This window comes from Crocuta crocuta, unplaced genomic scaffold, assembly GCF_008692635.1.
Source record: "Crocuta crocuta isolate KB4526 unplaced genomic scaffold, BGI_CrCroc_1.0 scaffold197, whole genome shotgun sequence".
NCBI lineage: Eukaryota > Metazoa > Chordata > Mammalia > Carnivora > Hyaenidae > Crocuta > Crocuta crocuta.
In genome coordinates, this window is record NW_027532002.1 from 1,941,265 (window position 1) to 1,957,908 (window position 16,644).

The 16,644-nt window shown below is 40.6% G+C and overlaps 1 protein-coding gene and 1 long non-coding RNA gene across 17 annotated transcripts in view; one reads left to right on the forward strand and one right to left on the reverse strand.

Annotated features, from left to right (window-relative positions):
- Positions 1 to 4,555: 4,555 nt before the first annotated feature.
- On the reverse strand, positions 4,556 to 8,555 carry LOC144240960 (uncharacterized). Of its 4 annotated transcripts, none has more exons than XR_013337914.1 (4): positions 8,365 to 8,555; positions 8,173 to 8,267; positions 5,998 to 6,398; positions 4,556 to 4,741 (listed from the first exon to the last, which is right to left on the reverse strand). It is a non-coding gene; the product is annotated as an uncharacterized LOC144240960 (long non-coding RNA). The 4 variants fall into 4 exon arrangements; XR_013337913.1 differs by having other exon boundaries at positions 8,352 to 8,555; XR_013337911.1 differs by having other exon boundaries at positions 8,173 to 8,555.
- Positions 6,208 to 16,644, forward strand: part of LOC144240959 (uncharacterized) — a 39,126-nt gene continuing 28,689 nt past the window's right edge. For 8 of the 13 annotated variants that reach the window (XR_013337900.1, XR_013337905.1, XR_013337907.1 and 5 more), the window contains exons 1-2: positions 6,210 to 6,298; positions 11,640 to 11,780. Coding sequence is in view for 1 of the 13 variants with exons in the window: in XM_077775387.1 (XP_077631513.1) it covers positions 6,790 to 6,944; positions 11,640 to 11,780 (296 nt within the window). In the remaining 12 variants the exon portion in view is untranslated. Of the gene's footprint in view, positions 6,299 to 6,405; positions 6,945 to 11,639; positions 11,781 to 16,644 lie in introns of those variants that run through there. The other 5 variants (XR_013337906.1, XR_013337902.1, XM_077775387.1 and 2 more) reach the window with 3 other exon arrangements.

Genomic DNA, 16,644 nt, shown 5'->3' on the forward strand with positions numbered 1-16,644 from the left:
TACATTTCTTGACTTTAGCACTTAATTCAATAGGAATTAAAAAGAAAAACCTTCCAAGGTTGAGAAGTTTGATCTCTGGGTTGAAGGTAAACATATATGGTTTTTCTTCTTTCTGCCTAGGCCTAGCTCTCCAGCTAAGAGACAGAGCATATGTCTTCCATTAGAGAAGTTTATCAGGCTCAGAAGATGTACTCCCATTTCCTGTTCATACCATGCTTATGTGCTCTGGAGCTAAATTATAATCATCGCTGCCGTGCTATTTTTAAAATGCAGTTACAGTTTGAGTTTCTGGCTCCCTTTTAGAACCATGACCATACTGCCATTTTCTTCTCACAGGCGCTATTTTCCAGTATTTATGTGGCTGAAATAAGAAACATCTTTATGCTATCCTCCTTCTGGAAACCAAGAAACCTTGCTACCTTGCTGAGAAGTTTATTTGGTAAACGAGATGTTCAAGAAGTTTCTTTGAAAGCTGAATAAAGTGATTTGATGTCCAAGTTGTGTTCATTAAGATGGGAGGGGGGGAGAAGTGGGGGAGGGGAGTTAATCTTTCAAGCTAGTGAAAAAAGAAACTTGTTTTCAAATTGAACACCGTTGATAGATCCTTTAAACCAAGTAAAGAAGGATTTGGCATTTATCTGTTACCTATTTAATCTGGGGGGAAAAAAGTAGCTTGTAAAGTGCAGTTTGCTTATTTACTGTCACTGGGAGTTAGTGTTGGTTGGGTTTTTGTTTGCTTGCTTGAAATAGCTGACTTGGCTCCTTACAAAGACGACATCAGCTAGATAATTCTGTGCTGTGTAGGTTCAACCATAAAGTGTTACTGGTTCTCATATGCGAAAGTTTAAGAATAAGTAATGTTCAGAAGGGTCCGCCTCCGGGTTTCATAATTCAATTTAGAGACAGAGTGCTCAAAGGAGAGAGGAGATCCAAGTCAGACCTAGAAGAGAGGCTAATATTTCAGTTATTAATATTTCCATTTGACAGAAATTTTTATCGCTGAGAATATAAATGGGCACAGATAAAAGGGTAGGGTCAGGGAGCCACAGAATAAATCTCTTTCAACTGTGGCCTGGAGAAGAGTTACTGACGTTGCTTTTCATATGTTACAATTCTAAGTTGCTCTTCAGAGCCCTAATTTTGGCATCAAGTAGTTGGATCATTTGGGTTCAAACATCTGTTGTTTCTGGATGGCTTTAAAATTCCATTGCAAGCTCAAAAATGCTCAAATCGCAAAGTATGTCCTTATGAGAAGCATCTACTTACTGGGTGTATGTTTGCCCTTCTCCCTCACGAATCTTCTACAAACACTTCCTTTGGGCCTACAATTTCTGCTCTGTTTCTCCGCAGGTAGTAGTAACATGAAGTGTTTCCTTGACAAAGATTCAATTTGGGGCACGGAATGCCTTTCCCTGTTAAGTTTATTCTTTATGTGCTTGGAATGTGCTGGAATGTATGTAAATACTTTCCAAAGTCCGAACTCGCTGTTTTTTTCTTCCCTCTCCTGGACTTGCCATTGCCTGACGGCTTCATTCCAATTTCTGCTAGAATTTTACAAGTTCCAGCAAGATTTTTTCCCTTTTTTTTGGAGAAAGATAATTGCAATCGGATAACCCTTAAAGGGCAAATGTATTATAAAACAGACTTATTTTTTTTCTGAGAAAGAGTTGCATTACAGCTGTTTTACCATTCCATGCAGCACCTCAACGAAGAGATGTGATTGCAGGCAGAAAATGAGTTATAGAAGAAATGTCCTCAGATTGAAAAACAGGGTCCTTAACGAACATACAGTGAAGGTCACATTATTGTGATTTTCCCATCAAGCTTCTGAACTCCGTACCTCTGCAACCTTCCAAAACTTCTAAAAATTTTTTTAATGTTTTATTTATTTCTAGGAGAGAGAGAGAGACAGCGTGAACAGGGGAGGGTCAGAGAGAGAGGGAGTGACAGACTCTGAAACAGGCTCCAGGCTCTGAGCTGGCAGTCAGCACAGAGCCCGACGCAGGGCTCGAACCCACGAACCGCGAGATCATGGCCTAAGCGAAAGTCAGGTGCTTAACTGACTACGCCACCCAGGCGCCCCCAAAACTTCTAGATATGGTTCAGAGTTAAAATGGGTAGACATTATGAGAAGTAGAATTTCAGTGGGGGAGACCACTCCATTGCCAATTTGACTGGCGTTTGGAACCACTTTAAAACTTTGGGAGTTTAGAGAAGCCTTCGAAAATGAGTCTTGGCATTGATTTCTCCACATACAATCGTGCATCTAAAGAAAACAATTTGGGGGATTTTTTTTTCCTTTTGTATACAGACTTTGTGTTTTCCCTCAACTTGATAACAGTCACAAATTAATGCAGTGTGTACCATCCCTGGAATTACAGTATATTAAGTAAATGATTTATAGCAAAGTAAAATAAACCAAGAAAAAGTCTTGGCCTTCCAAGGGCTTCCAGTGTTAGCGGGTAATTCCTCAATTCTCAGTGTCTGTGCTATCTGGACAGTAACAGCCACCACACCAGTATTGGGGGGGATTGCCCTGCGGGTCATTAACTCTAATCTTTCCTGACCCTTCTGACTCCTTTATCTCTAGAGGCACATAAGTTTTAAACCACCCCGGCCGCTGGCTTTCTGGACTTTTACCCCTTCAGTCTTAGCTCTGCTTTTCCACAGAACTAATTGTGATGTTTGGAAGGCAGCCCGTCTCCGAGCATGATCTGTGGTTTCCTCTTTTCTCCAAGCTCTTGAAAAAACCCTTGCACACAAACGAACAGTTTGCTCTTTTTAAGAAATCATTTCTGCTCCTTACCTGTTGGAGCAAGAAGATGATAGGAGGTTGTGTTCTGCTTTTAATTATTATACTTGTGAAGCTTTGAAAATCTTTGCTGCTGGATTCCAAGTTTCTTGCTAGGCTGTTTTCATCTTTGTCTTCTGGAGAGATGGCCCAGCCCCTGTCCCTGGGAACAGCGAGGCTGAGGGCTCAGGCCCTGACACGAGACCCACTTCTGTTGCAAAGCTGTCTCTGCCACATACTACTAAGTGACAATTGCGCTATTGTTTAACCCCTATAAACGTTGGTGAAATAAGATTATGTATGTAAACCACTTTGCGTGATTTTTTTTGCACAGAGTCTTTACTCAACATGCGAGCTATTAGAAGTATGTCCATATGTGTTGAATGAGAGGAATAAGTATAATCCCTGCTTGGATAATCTTTTGATGTTCACAATTTCTGGACCATGAAGAGTGTTTCTACAGAAGAACCCGAGCAAATCTCTCATGCAAATTATTTATATCGATAGCACATGTTTATACAAATGTGTCAACAAAATTTAAGTGACAGCCACTTCTAAACACTGCTTCTAAAATTAATAATTGCCGTTTTCAAATCCAAGTACAAAATGCATGGACAGCCCCAGACCAGGCAGAGTCTGAGTCTAGGATGTGCTAAGCAGCTGGGCAGTGACCTTAGGCAGTGGCCTGGTGGATGGAATATCAGACATCNCGAGATCATGACCTAAGCGGAAGTCGGACGCTTAACCGACTAAGCCACCCAGGCGCCCCTGCTTGGCCTTTAAATCTGGGACAGACGAGACATTCTGGCAAGGACATGTCTCTGAATAATGGACTTCTTGGAGAGTGTGAGGAAAGCTATGCATAGATAAACATACCTGGTAGAAAAGAGACACAGACAGAAACAAGGACAGAGACAGAGAGGGAGAGAGAGAGAAAAGAGAAGAAGGAGGAGAGGAGTCAAGTAGTCAAAGTAGGAGCAAGAACCAGCCAGAGTTAAGAAGATGCCAGGCTATGGATTCAAATAGAATTGGTTTTAAATCCTCTTTTGCAAGCTGTGTGATCCTGGGCAAGTTACCTAACTTCTCTCAATTTTCTTATCTATAAAAAGGAACTAAAAAAANCATTTTAAAAAACGTTTGTTTATTTATTTTAAGAGAGACAGAGACACCGCAGTGGGGGAGGGGCAGAGAGGAGGGAGAGAGAGAATCCCAAGCAGGGCTCACACTCACAAAACTGTGAGATCACAATCTGAGCCAAAACCAAGAGTTGGACACGTAACCAACTGAGCCACCCAGGCACCCCCAAGATAATGCATTTAAGATGATCACTTAATGCATTTAATGCAGGTAGTCTCAGGAGTATACTGTTTTATAGCTTTCTCACTTTATAACATATTAAAGACCCTTCCTCAGATACGGTGCTTGTGTTTATTTATTTACTCAGGTATTCGTTTAATTAGAAAAGGACACCACTAGAACCAAAGTTCATAGATTAGAAAGTAGATAGATATCAAAGGCATAGATTCTCCTGTCAACCAGGAGAGACCCTTACTGCGGTTTTTACGAGAACAATTGCAGGTACGGAATGCAGGGCACTTTTTTCTCTTCTGTACGGGCCGGCCATACCATTTTAAGAAATATTGAATTAATAGCTCAAACATCAAAATGGGAGTCACAAGTTGTCATCCATTCATTCATTCATTCGACCAGAGCTCACTAGGGTCAAGATGAGCACTGAGTAAGGTAGGCATTGGAGTNCAACTCCAGGCATCTGCCTCCTCTCTCTGGCCCTCTGATGGATAGAGGAAAGTTTCTTCTGTTGTGTCAGAGTGCAATGCCAGCGCTTCCTAAGCTGTTATATGCAGAAAGAAAGGGAGCCCCAAAGTAGATTCTGGGCTGCATTTCTGACTCTGACTCATTGACTCATGCCTTGTTCTTCAGTTCTCGTATCTGTAAAATGGAAGGACAAAATTCTTATTGCTTTCCCGCAGTGATTGTTATGACTGGTAAAAATTAACAAGTTATACTTGGAAAGTACTTTGATCTCATAATCGAAAAGCAGAGAAGGAGTTTGAAGTAGAGGTCATATATTCATTACATTTGATCATTTTCTTTCAGATCATCTTCTTCCAAATGGACATAGATGTTTTTGTTTAATGATTCAACTCAACTATATTTATTGATCACCTATTACAAAAAAAAGATTAAAAAAACCCCAACAATACAAACTTCATCTTTGCCCCTCAGTTAGTAAGTTGAACTACTTTCAGATTGTATTTCTGTGCTCCGGAAGGGACCCGTTTGTTTGATTGAATATATAAATGAACATTTGGATCACGAATTGGATCCTTACTTATTCTCCTATATACACCCCACAGAGAGGTCAGAAAGAAATTAAAAACTTTTCTTTTAATATTTATTGTGAAAGAGAGAGAGTGTGTGGCAGGGACAGAGAGAGAGGGAGAGAGAGAAGCTCCATGCTGACAGCTTGGAGCCTGACACGGGGCTCGATCCCACGAACCATGAGATCATGACCTAAGCTGAAATCAAGAGTCGGATGCTTAAACCACTGATCCACTAGGCACCCTCAGAAAGAAACTCAATTCTTAGTATCTGACTTTAGTTTGGTAAAGACTTCTGAATACAAGACATATCCAACAGAAAGGGACATCTCCATTGGTCCTATTTACTAGCCAGTAACTGGAGTGAAATGGGAGAGGAAGAAAGGAACGTGTAGAGAGGGTGGTGTGTTGACCCTTGGACAGCTACTGTTATCAGCAATGGCTCAGTAATGTTGCACATTCTTCCTGCCTTTTTGGTTATGGGCCCATTGAAGCTTTTGCTGGGATTTGTAGCCAATCCTATTATTTCAAGATCGAAATCAGGATATGAAGATGAGGCACCATGTTCGCCTTTAGCCTCAGTCTCTATTAAGGTTTAAAGTGTTTTACTAGAGACAGTCTCCAATGTGATACTTTGCCAACATTTCACTAGTGCACTCCAAATCTCCACGCGGGGTGACAGATCTAGTTCAGCTGCCTCCATTTTCCTCTGGGGCAAAGGGAGCTGAGCTTGCACAGCAGAAGCAGTTCAACCAATCATTATGTGTAAACCTCAGCCCATTTGTGTAATGCAATCCTTCTGGTAGTAATGACACCAAAGATGCAAATAGGGAAGACCTCCAGCCCGCCAGTGTCCCAAATCACCTGAGGCAACAGGGCCACAGCACCTCTCTCTCCTTGGAAGTAAAACAGCTGCTCTAATGGTAACCAAATGCCCTCCTTCAGGACAGTATTTCCAGAGGGTGGACGATACATGTATTGTACAAACATATACAATCGCTTTAGAAGATAATCATCGGTAGCATGCTGGGAAGCTGGAATGCAAAAGAGATTGAGCAGTGTCTGGAAGAGGACGTGACAAATCTCAGGAGAAGCAGTAGCTGTCCAGGCCTGGGATCCTTTATCCTGGCCATGAGATAGCACAGCCCATGTGAAGAAAGGACTGGTGAGTTTTCCAGCATAACATGGTATTTTATTTCACCATAGTAGACTGCTGGGAAATCTCCAGAGTCCCTGGCAGCTGCGTCTTGTCTTTAATATGAAGCCTGGGGGGAAGAGAAAGAGAGAGAGAGGCTCATAATTCACAAGGGGCGCAGCCATAAGAAAGCCATTCTGAGTAACTGAATCAGACACCGAGGGGGAGCTGCTATTCCATTCCCAAGTCAAGAATGCTTTTTGTCTCTCCTTCTCTCCTTATCGGCCGTGTCCTCATGAAAAGATCATTTATGGGTGGTGGAATGAGTGCATGAGAGCCAGCTTCTGTTTCTTCCCCTTTCTCCCCCCATTGCTGCTGTCCGGGGGAAAAAAAGACACTTTGTTAAAGACTGAAACAGCAGATGCAGTTCAGATATTATCTTAAATAATTTTGGGGGGAGGGAGTATTTTATCTCTAATTGGTCCAGCACTGTTTTTGTGTCGGAAATAGTCCTACTGCTGATGCAAATGCTCTGGAGAGTGGAGAGACCCATACCAAAGGAGTTGTTTATGAGTATCTTTAACGTAGGACAGAAAGAACCGATGATGTCAATTAAAATGATTCAAGGAAGAAATGGACATAAAATGGCATCAGGGGCTGCAGTGAATCGGAAGAGGTAGGATTAATAAAAAGTGCTGAGTAAAGCAGGGAACTCGGGATGAACTTGGCAAGTGCAAAAGTAAGGCTTGTTAATGAAGTATGTAGAGTTAGAAGTAAGTACGTCGTAGTTAGAAGAAAAAGGTGGTGAAGTCCTGCAGACTCTGAAACTCAGGCTTAAGACTGTTTCAACAGCATTTAGTTGCTATTTATGTTCACATTTGTGGAACATGATTAAATATAGATAATAAACAGGAAAATCGTTTATAGTCCTGTCAATTTTTGGATAACGATGGCGAACATTCCAATGCATTTTCTTTTCTTTTCTTTTTTTTTTTTTTTTTTTTTTAATTTTTTTTCCCATTTTGGGTTCCNGTCCCAGTTTAGGTTCCCCAGAGACAGGTCTTGGGACAAGGATTCAAGTGCAAGGAGGTGATTCCAGGAAACACTGACAAGGAAACAGAATTTGTAAGACAGGGAAGGAAAGGAAGCCAAAAAAAGGGCATGTTCTCAAATGAGTCTGTTGGAATGCAGTCCTGCTGGGCAACTCAGAGCTGTCCCACTGAGGGCTAAGGAAGCTAGAGCATTTGTCCACTAATTCTTGTCAGTTGAGAGTTGATTTGGGGGCATTAACTCTCTGAATGGGTCTTTCTGGGCCTAAGCAGAGAGTTGTAGGTATTTGCCGCAAAAAGCCCTCAGTATGTAGTGGGAATATGGGTGCTACATGAATATACACAAATGGTGTTTTTAAAAATATTTCTAAATGTTTATTTATTTATTTTGAGAGAGAGAGAGAGAGAGAGGGAGTGTGTGTGTGTGTGTAAGGGAGGGTCAGAGAGAGAGGGAGAGAGAGAGAGAATCCCAAGCAGGCTTCACACTGTCAACACTGTCAGTACAGAGCTCAACACGGGACTCGAACTCAAAACTGCAAGATTATGACCTGACCTGAAATCAAGAGTCAGATGCTTACCTGACTGAGCCACCCAGGTGCCCCAAAATTGTATTTTTATTTATAAAATAGATGTCTATGCATCAGACTCTGCACTATGTGTTGTGCTTGCATTAGTTTCTATAATTCTCACAGAAGCCCTGTAAGGTAGATGCTACTTTTATCCTCTGAGGGTGAGAGACTGGAATTAGAGGCTGGTGGAAGTAGATATGAGAGCCACACTCCCAGAGACCAAATACCTGAAGTCCCAAAGAGATGATGCACTCTTCCAAAGAGTCTTGGTGGTAGCCTTACTCACCCACTTCCTGTCTTCTGCACATTTTCTCCTCTTTCCTTCAACAATTTTTTTTTCTTTGCAATTATAAAAGTCTTCTCTATTTTCAGAGACATTTGCTGAAAAACAAAACGAGACCTTGAGACATAAAAGATCTGTAATGGACAACTATCAGCTGTGCCTGTTAGCACCCCCTCCCCCACCTTCTTTCTGTACAATGTCTTATCTCATTTGGGGTAAGATGATCCCCCCTTTCTCCCTGTAGTTTTAATGGGCTGCCAAACCAGTCTTCAGTCTACAGAGATGAACATGAGATCCAGGCGTGGCCAACCATAGTCTTCATCTATGTGACCACAGAGATCAGTTAGAAATGTGTTCATGCATTGGGCTGAGCCAGTTAGTCTTTCCCTGGGGCCTTTATTTCAGGCTTTGCAGGAGGACACTGATGTCCCTAGACTGAGATGATATAATCAAAAACTGTCTGAACCATGCTCCATTTCCTGTCTGCAGCAAGGCAGAGCAAACCCATGTGCAGTAGCAGAGAAAGGAAACAGAGCAGAGAGATGAAAAGAGAAGAGAGATATCTGCCTGCATTTGCTAAGTCCCTGATATCTCCTGAGCTCTGGGCTTCCCTTTGCAAGAAGCAAATAAATAATACACCAATAAACCATAAATCCTACTCCTTCCTTTCACCCTGCCTTCTTCTTTCTTTCATCCTTGTTTACTTGTTTGTTCATTTAGAGCTAGTTTGACCTGGGTTTCAGGTTTCTTGCAGCCAGAGTCCTGACTAATTCAGGACCAAGTACACCTTGACCAGGACATGTGTTTGTGATCTGTGGGTCATATATCGATATAAGAGAGCAGTGGGTGAAGAGAATTAACTTATGACAGGACAGGGTAACCTTTTTCCACAGCTCACAGTTTTCCTGGCCTCCATGATTCCCAGGCTGATTCCAGCTCTCTGAGGCATGAAGGAGGCATCTGCCTTCAGGAAATATTGAATTGCAACAGCAGCATGGAACACGGTTTCCCATTGACTCCTGCCTTTGCCTGCAGCTATTGATGGCATTCTTCAATAGGATACTAACTGATAAGGGTGATCTGGTTTTTCCCTCCTACTCTTGCAACTCAAGGACACGAGAACTCTAGTTTTAGGGGAAATAAACTGAGAATTCTGTGAATTCTAACCCTGGCTCGAGGAGATTTGGATTTTTGTGATCTTCCAAAGTTTCAACAGATCTAAACTCTCAATAGGCTACTATTAATCTGGAAGCTCTAAGATGTCCTTGAAATAATAGCTGCCGTTTATTAAACATGGTAGCCGGGCACTGTACACATGGGCTTTGTGTATGCTATTGTAATATAACCCTCACAGAATCCCACAAAGTAGGTTTTAGGCCAGTTTGGTTTTCCAGGAAGAAGATGATGAGAGTTATGAGTGCAAATGTTTTACTGGGGTGTGATTTTAGTGAAAGAAAAAGGGAGAAAGCAAGGTTGGGCAGCTGGAGTTGCTCAACGGTAACGTAGATCCCACAATGTCTCTGTTAGATCAATGAGGGAGCTTCAGAGCCAAGACTGGCTCTTAGAACTTCTTGTATTGGGTGAAAATGGTGGAGCCTTTGTAGATCAGCCTTGCTCATTCATTGGCTGTGGTTTATCTGGAGAAGGGGGTGACCTCCTTTGGAAAGCTGAGGGAGACTCTGAGGAGTCAAGGTTAGCCACATTCCTCCCAGTTGGACAGCAAGTGCTTTCTTGAAGGGGGTATCCAAGCAGCACATTTTCAGGTCTGCCACATCACACATCCCAAATCTTACAATGGGGCATTGCTTTGAGCTATAAAAACCTCCCTTATGAACCAAACAAGAGAGTAAGAGTACACTGAAATATTGGTTTGGGAGCCTCATCAATCTGTCAGTGCAATGAAATAGGGATTGTTCTAGATCATCACTTCTCAACCTTTTTTTCCTATTATTGCTCATCTCCTCTTTCACCCCAAGCTTTTTAGAAATTTATTTTTCCTAATTGTCCCCCCCAACCATGAAAATTTAACATCATAGGTATACTGCGTATATGTTTATGGACTGTATGTATACCTGTACTTTGTATATAAAAAGAGTAAGATTTTTTTTCATCTTCAAAGAATCAATTTTCATTCCCTTGGGGAAAATATCACCCTATTCAAATGCACGTTCTATTAAAAGAGACAAGACTGGCTTTGTCGGTTAAGTATCCTATTCTTGATTTCAGCTCAGGTCATGATCTCACAGTTCATGAGATGCAGCCCTGCATTGAGCTCTGTTAGCATGGAGCCTGCTTGGGATTCTCTCCCTCTCTCTCTCTGCCTCTACCTCCTCACCTCTCAAAATAAATAAATAGAAACTTGGGAAAAAATAAAAGAGATAAGAGATGTAACAACCAGGTGCAATATATAGTCCAGAATTGAATCTAGGGGTGGATAAATCAGCCATGAAGGGCATTTGGGAGGGCACATGAGAAATTTTAATTGGACTAAACACTCTCATTAGGTTAATGGTGTTACTTTGCCTGTACAGGAAAATGGTCTTATTTTTTGTAGATGCATATAAAAGTAAAACGCAAGAAAGATACTGGTTTGGTGAAGACATCTTTATTATTTTTTTAATGTTTATTTATTTATTTTGAGAGAGAGTATGAGTGGGGAGACAGATGGAGAGAGAGAATCCCAGGCAGGCTCTGTGCTATCAGCGTGGAACTTGACACGGGGCTAGATCTCGTGAACTGTGAAATCATGACCTGAGCCAAAATCAAGAGTTGGTCGCTTAATCGACTGAGCCACCCAGGCGCCTCAAGATGTCTTTATTATTAGTCAAGTTTTCTATATACACAGGGCTTCCCCCCTTTGCCTATATAATACATATTTCTGTTAAGAGTGAACTTTGACATTAGAAGTGGATTAAGTGGCCTTTGTGGGGAAGCTCTGAATTTGGAACAGCTGAACAGTGTACACTAATGACACCGATTCTCCTAAAGTTGACTAAAATGTACTTATAAGACAAGCACATTTTTTTGAGAAATGTTGGATGAAACTGGTTTATAAGATTTTTACATGATTTCTTTAAGATTTGGGGTATTTCATTCATCAGGGAGTAAAACCTATTTTATCAAATAGTGCCATGAAATCTTTCTCCCAACTACAATCTATCATCATCTTATGAAAAGAATTTTGGATGACAACTGAAAATATGCAGGAAGCTACACAGTTTTAAACAATTCTTCTGGGGGTTATGTAAGCAACATATTTACAGATTCCTGGGCTAAGATAGTACATTTCAAGAAAAGAAGCCCTTCTCTTTGCATCTCTTTGGTCTCTAGTCTTCCTGGAAGCCAATGGCTAATTACAGGCACACAGTGCACCTGAGCAGGATTCCGGGCAAGATGGCAGCCTTTTGCTTTTCTCAGTGAGAACCAAGTTTATTTTGATAATGTTTTCTTTTCTCTTTTCTCCGTGGTAGATTTCCATTGTCACACAGCCATGAACACATCAGTGGGACTCAAGGATCTTATATAAAGCTGCAACTGCTTCTCGCAACTGTTCTCCCCACGGTTTACAAACCTCACTCTTTGGGGTCCACAGACCCCCTTCCTGCTCACTGGTAGGTGTATCATTCCAAATGGCAAAGAGGTCAGTCACTTCTGTTATTTCCAATCAGTGCTGTGTTGAAAAGTCCCATGCGAGGGTCTGTATGTTTTTTTCAGACAGGATGAATCATAGGCATGTTGCTTTTTTGAAGGGTGTCTAAATCATTTCACACAGCACGCCTTTAAACAAAAGCCCTCCCATAAGGCCGAAGCATCTGGCATGATATATATTCTTCCAGAATTCTCGAGAGTCTGAGCTCTCCAACACACATTGTTCCCCACCTTTCAGGGTTTTTTTTTTCCTACTTAATTTGCTGGCATGTCTCCCCATCAGGTCCTGCATATCATTCTCATTACCGCTGACTCTGATTGTCTAGTCTCAGCCAAACTTGGAAAATTCCAAAGAGGAATGTTCTACTCATTTTCAGGCCAGGAGTAAAATTCTAACAAGACCTGTTTGTTGCTTGCAGATGGAGTCAGGACTCTTGGGAGATGATGACAATCAGCTGTCAGGGTTTAGATGGCTGCATGTCCCAAATCTCAAGCCATCACCTCACTCTTAACTCTGGGCCTGCATTTCCAACTGTTCACTGAGCATATTCTGTTTAAAAACCCTGTAAAGTCAAACTCAAGGTTTCAGAGATGGAACTGCTATCTCTACCCTTTAATGCTTCCTGCATGGGTTAGTCCACCTGATTAAGCTTCCTGTAGTGCTATTTGGATCCTTTCACACTTACTTGCTCAGAAGCCTTTCGTTGGGGTGCCGCAGTGGCTCAATTGGTTGACTCCAACTTCAGCTCAGGTCATGATCTCATAGTTCATGGGTTCGAGCTCCGCGTCAGCCTCTGTGCTGATAGCTCAGAGCCTGGATCGTGCTTCAGATTCTATGTTTCCCTCTCTCTCTGCCTTTTCCCCGCACGTGCTCTCTCTCTTTCTCAAAAATAAATTAACATAAAAAAACAGAAGCCTTCAGTGGTTCACCATTGTCGGTAACATAAAATACAAATTCTTTTCCTGACAGTCTAGGTCTTGATACTCCAGGTAGACTGGTCAATTTAATATTGCTCAAGGAAGCCTTCTACTTGATTCTATTAAGTTTTTGGGTAAATATGCCCACATTCTAGGATATTTTTCTTCCTATTTTTTTCCTCTAGATATTTATATTGCTCTTCAGATTTAAGCCAGAAATCTGTGTGATTTCCCCCTGGTTTTCCTGAAGTCTCTATTCTAGCATCACAAGTAAGGTTTTTAACACTCAAGTTATTATTATGAGTCAATTCCCGTCCTCTGACGTCCAAATCCTATCCCTGTTTTATTTTTCTCTATAGCACTTACTACCGTACATTATTTATTCATGTATTGTCCGTCTGCCCCCACAGTGGTGGGGATATTTTTTATTTTTGTTCATTATTGTAGCATCAGCAACTAGAGCAAGGACTGGCACATAACAGGCACACAAAAAGTATTTATAGACTAAATAAGTGAATGAAGGAACTTTGAAACTATTTGAGGGTATTTAGCATATGTCTGTTACCCTCCAGGGCTCTGAAGAGGTGGGTATAAACCAAATGGGGTTCTTTTAGTAACCTACAATCTTGTGGGGGGAAAACGTGAAGTGCAAAATGCAAGTGCTTAGAGAATCAATATTATTGAGCCTCTATTACGTGCAAGGTACATTCTCATATCTGGGTTCATTGCAGCCTCACCTTGAGGCAGTCTGGAAAGTTCTATTATTCAGCTTTGCAGATAAGAACATTGAAGCTCAAGAAAGTTAAGTAATTTCTCCCCAAATTTAATGCTAAAGGGTGGTTAAAAATCAGAAATGATTTAAAACCAGATCTTCTCATGCAAAACTCAGTACACTTTGCCCAAAACTGGGCTGCTTCTCAGGTTATTAGGGAACAAATATACTTAGCTCAACCTGAGGAAGGCATCATGAAGAGGGTGCTGTTTGAGTGATGGATGAGAAGTACATCAAAGTGGAGAAAAGATGGCAGCGTAGTGATCCTCCATGTAAACTTCCCAGCCCACTGCATACAGCCCACAGGCTCTTTCCCTTCTGACCATTCATTCCCTTCTGTAATATTAACTTATTCAACAAACACTTATTAAATACTATGTGCCAAGTAATGTTTTGTACTCTGATGCTATAGTAGTGAATAAAATACTTTCCCTGTTTCCATGGAGTTTTTATCCTCTAAATATTTTGTGTGATTTTGGGAGAAAACAGAATATTTCAAACTTAGAGACCTCAGATTGGATTTATGGCTTCATCGTAGTCTAGTCGAGGACCTTGGAAAGGACATTTAAACTTTCTGAATCTCAATTTCCATATTTGGAATAGAAATGACTACCGATCTCACCAAAGTACGATGTTGTGAGACTCAAATAGGATGAAAATATTTTGAACCATGAAGCACTAGGTGTTGTGGTTTGTTAAATCTAACATACACCACTGATCGAAGAAACACTATTATTTTGTGTCCCATTAAGAAAAAAAGTCCTACCAATTACAACATGGCATTGATTACAACCCATCCTGATTTCAGAGATGCCAAAATGTGGGGGGAAATTATGCATCTTAGAATTGTTGAAATATGGCACAGGAAAGTTATTATTATCATTCCCTATGGTATGTAGCATATGGTACATGTTCAGAGAAAAATGAATTTAACAGGATTCACTGAAGTAGATCAATGAGACAAGTGTTAGAATATTTCTTAGAGATTTTTCAAGTGTTTTTATATCTTTGGATTTTTTTTTTCCTGGATAAAATCACTGCAGCCATTTTCTATGTTACAGAATTTTGGAGTGCCAGTCACCTGATTTCCCTTGAGCAGTGTCCCAGAACACTACCTATAGACTATTATATGGGGAAGAAATGAACTTTTTGTTTGTTTAAGAAGTCTCTGAGTCACGTCCTTGTACTACCTACTTGCCGTAATAACCACATTATATGTGAAAACTTGCTTCAGGGAAAGTGGCGCTCTACAAAAATAAAAAAGAAACTCATATGGGCATTGCTAATCATGTAACTGAGTGGTTTTTCTTTTGCTTTGGCTCTTAGGAAGATCAAAGACAAATCTGTAGTTCTTTATGAGGTTCTAACCTGAGTTTCATCCTTTTTGTCTGGCCCTCATTTTTCCTTTCTCCCAAATCCTTATCTATTTTTCCCCAAAACTTTATTATAAATTTTTTCCAGTATCTAAGAAAGATGAAAGAATTTTATCATTAAAATCCATATACCCACCATCTGGATTCCACAATGAAGTTTTTATTGTCCTTGCTTTATCATATATTATCCATGTAACCATCTCTTTTATTTTTTCAAAGTAAATTGCAAACATCTATGCACTTTACCCCTAAATATTTTAGTATGCATATCACTTACTAAAGCTCAATATTTGGTTATGGTTCTTTTTGTTTTTTATTAAATTAAAATTTACATAAAACAAAGTGCACCCACCTCAAGTACATCATCCATACTCATATAACACAAATTCTTATCAAGATACAGAATTTTTCATTTTTGGGGAGCACCTGAGTGGCTCAGTTGGTTAAGCATCTGACGCATGATTTTGGCTGAGGTCATGATCATGGTTTGTGAGATGGAGTCTTGCATTGGGCTCTGCACTGACAGCATGGAGCCTGCTTGGGATTTTCTCTTGCCCTCTCCCTCTGCCTCTACCCTGCTATCTCTCTCTCTCTTTCTCTTAAATAAATATTTAAAAAATCAAATATTTTTTGGGACAAGAAATAAATAGATTTTGCTTAAAGATCATCAGAGAATGCCTTCATGAGTCTCCTGTGGCACTGTGATGGATAAATATTCCCCCAACATTCTCATTTTTGAATACGGTCCCTTATTCCTCCAATAAAAGGTGCCCTGTGCTCCCTTTAGCCTGGATTTGATATTGTTTCCTATCTCTCTAAATGTGAAAGGGCTGCTGTTTACATTCACTTTAGCCTGTTCTTACCTGGTCTTTGGAGATGAGGCAGGAAGATGTCTTTTTTGAGTGTCATCTTCCAACTGGGAAATAGGCATAATAAACTTCCTTCCCAAACAAGCTATAAAAATGATGTCTGCTGGGTCTGGAGTTGTCTCAGTGGATTTTTATCGGCTTCCAGGGCTCATCTTCAGCACTTTGGAAGGGCATTTGTGCTGGAGAACTTTTTGACGATGGAGATGTTAGATTGTGATGAGATCTAGAGACAGAGCAAAGCTGTGCTTAGGTATTTTTGGTCTAGTCAATTCTGAACCGGTGCCTGGGGCCCAGAGGAGCCTTTCCTTTATTCTCTCCTGAACTATTTTCCCTACCTTCCCCCCTTTGCTTGGCTAAGAGAATAGACTTTAGAATCAGGTATTTTATATAGTATATATTTATTTATAAAAGTATTTTTTTCTGGTTTTAAAAGTAGCATAAGCTCATTGTCAACAACTTTGATAATACAAATAACATATAAGAAAGAATGAATCATCTATAATCTAACACTCAGAGATAAACGATGCTGACAGTTTAGGTCAACTCTGAGTTTGAATCTTTGCTCTCTTACCAGCTAAACAGTTTTGTTTTTTTTTTTTTTTGAGTGTCATCTTCCAACTGGGAAATAGGCATAATGAACTTCCTTCCCAAACAAGCTATAAAAATGATGCTACTGAAGGGTGTAGGAAGTGAGTGTGTGGCGGGGGAAAAAAACCCTGTTCCTTTTCTCTTCTGTTTTAAGTCCTGTTATTAAATTCCATTAAAGCAGGGGGCACTTGGGTGGCTCAGTTGGTTAAGCATCCAACTTTGTCTCAGGTCATGATCTCCAGGTTCTCAGGTTCAAGCCCTACATCTGGCTTTCTGCTGTTAGCATGGAGCCCACTTCAGATGCTCT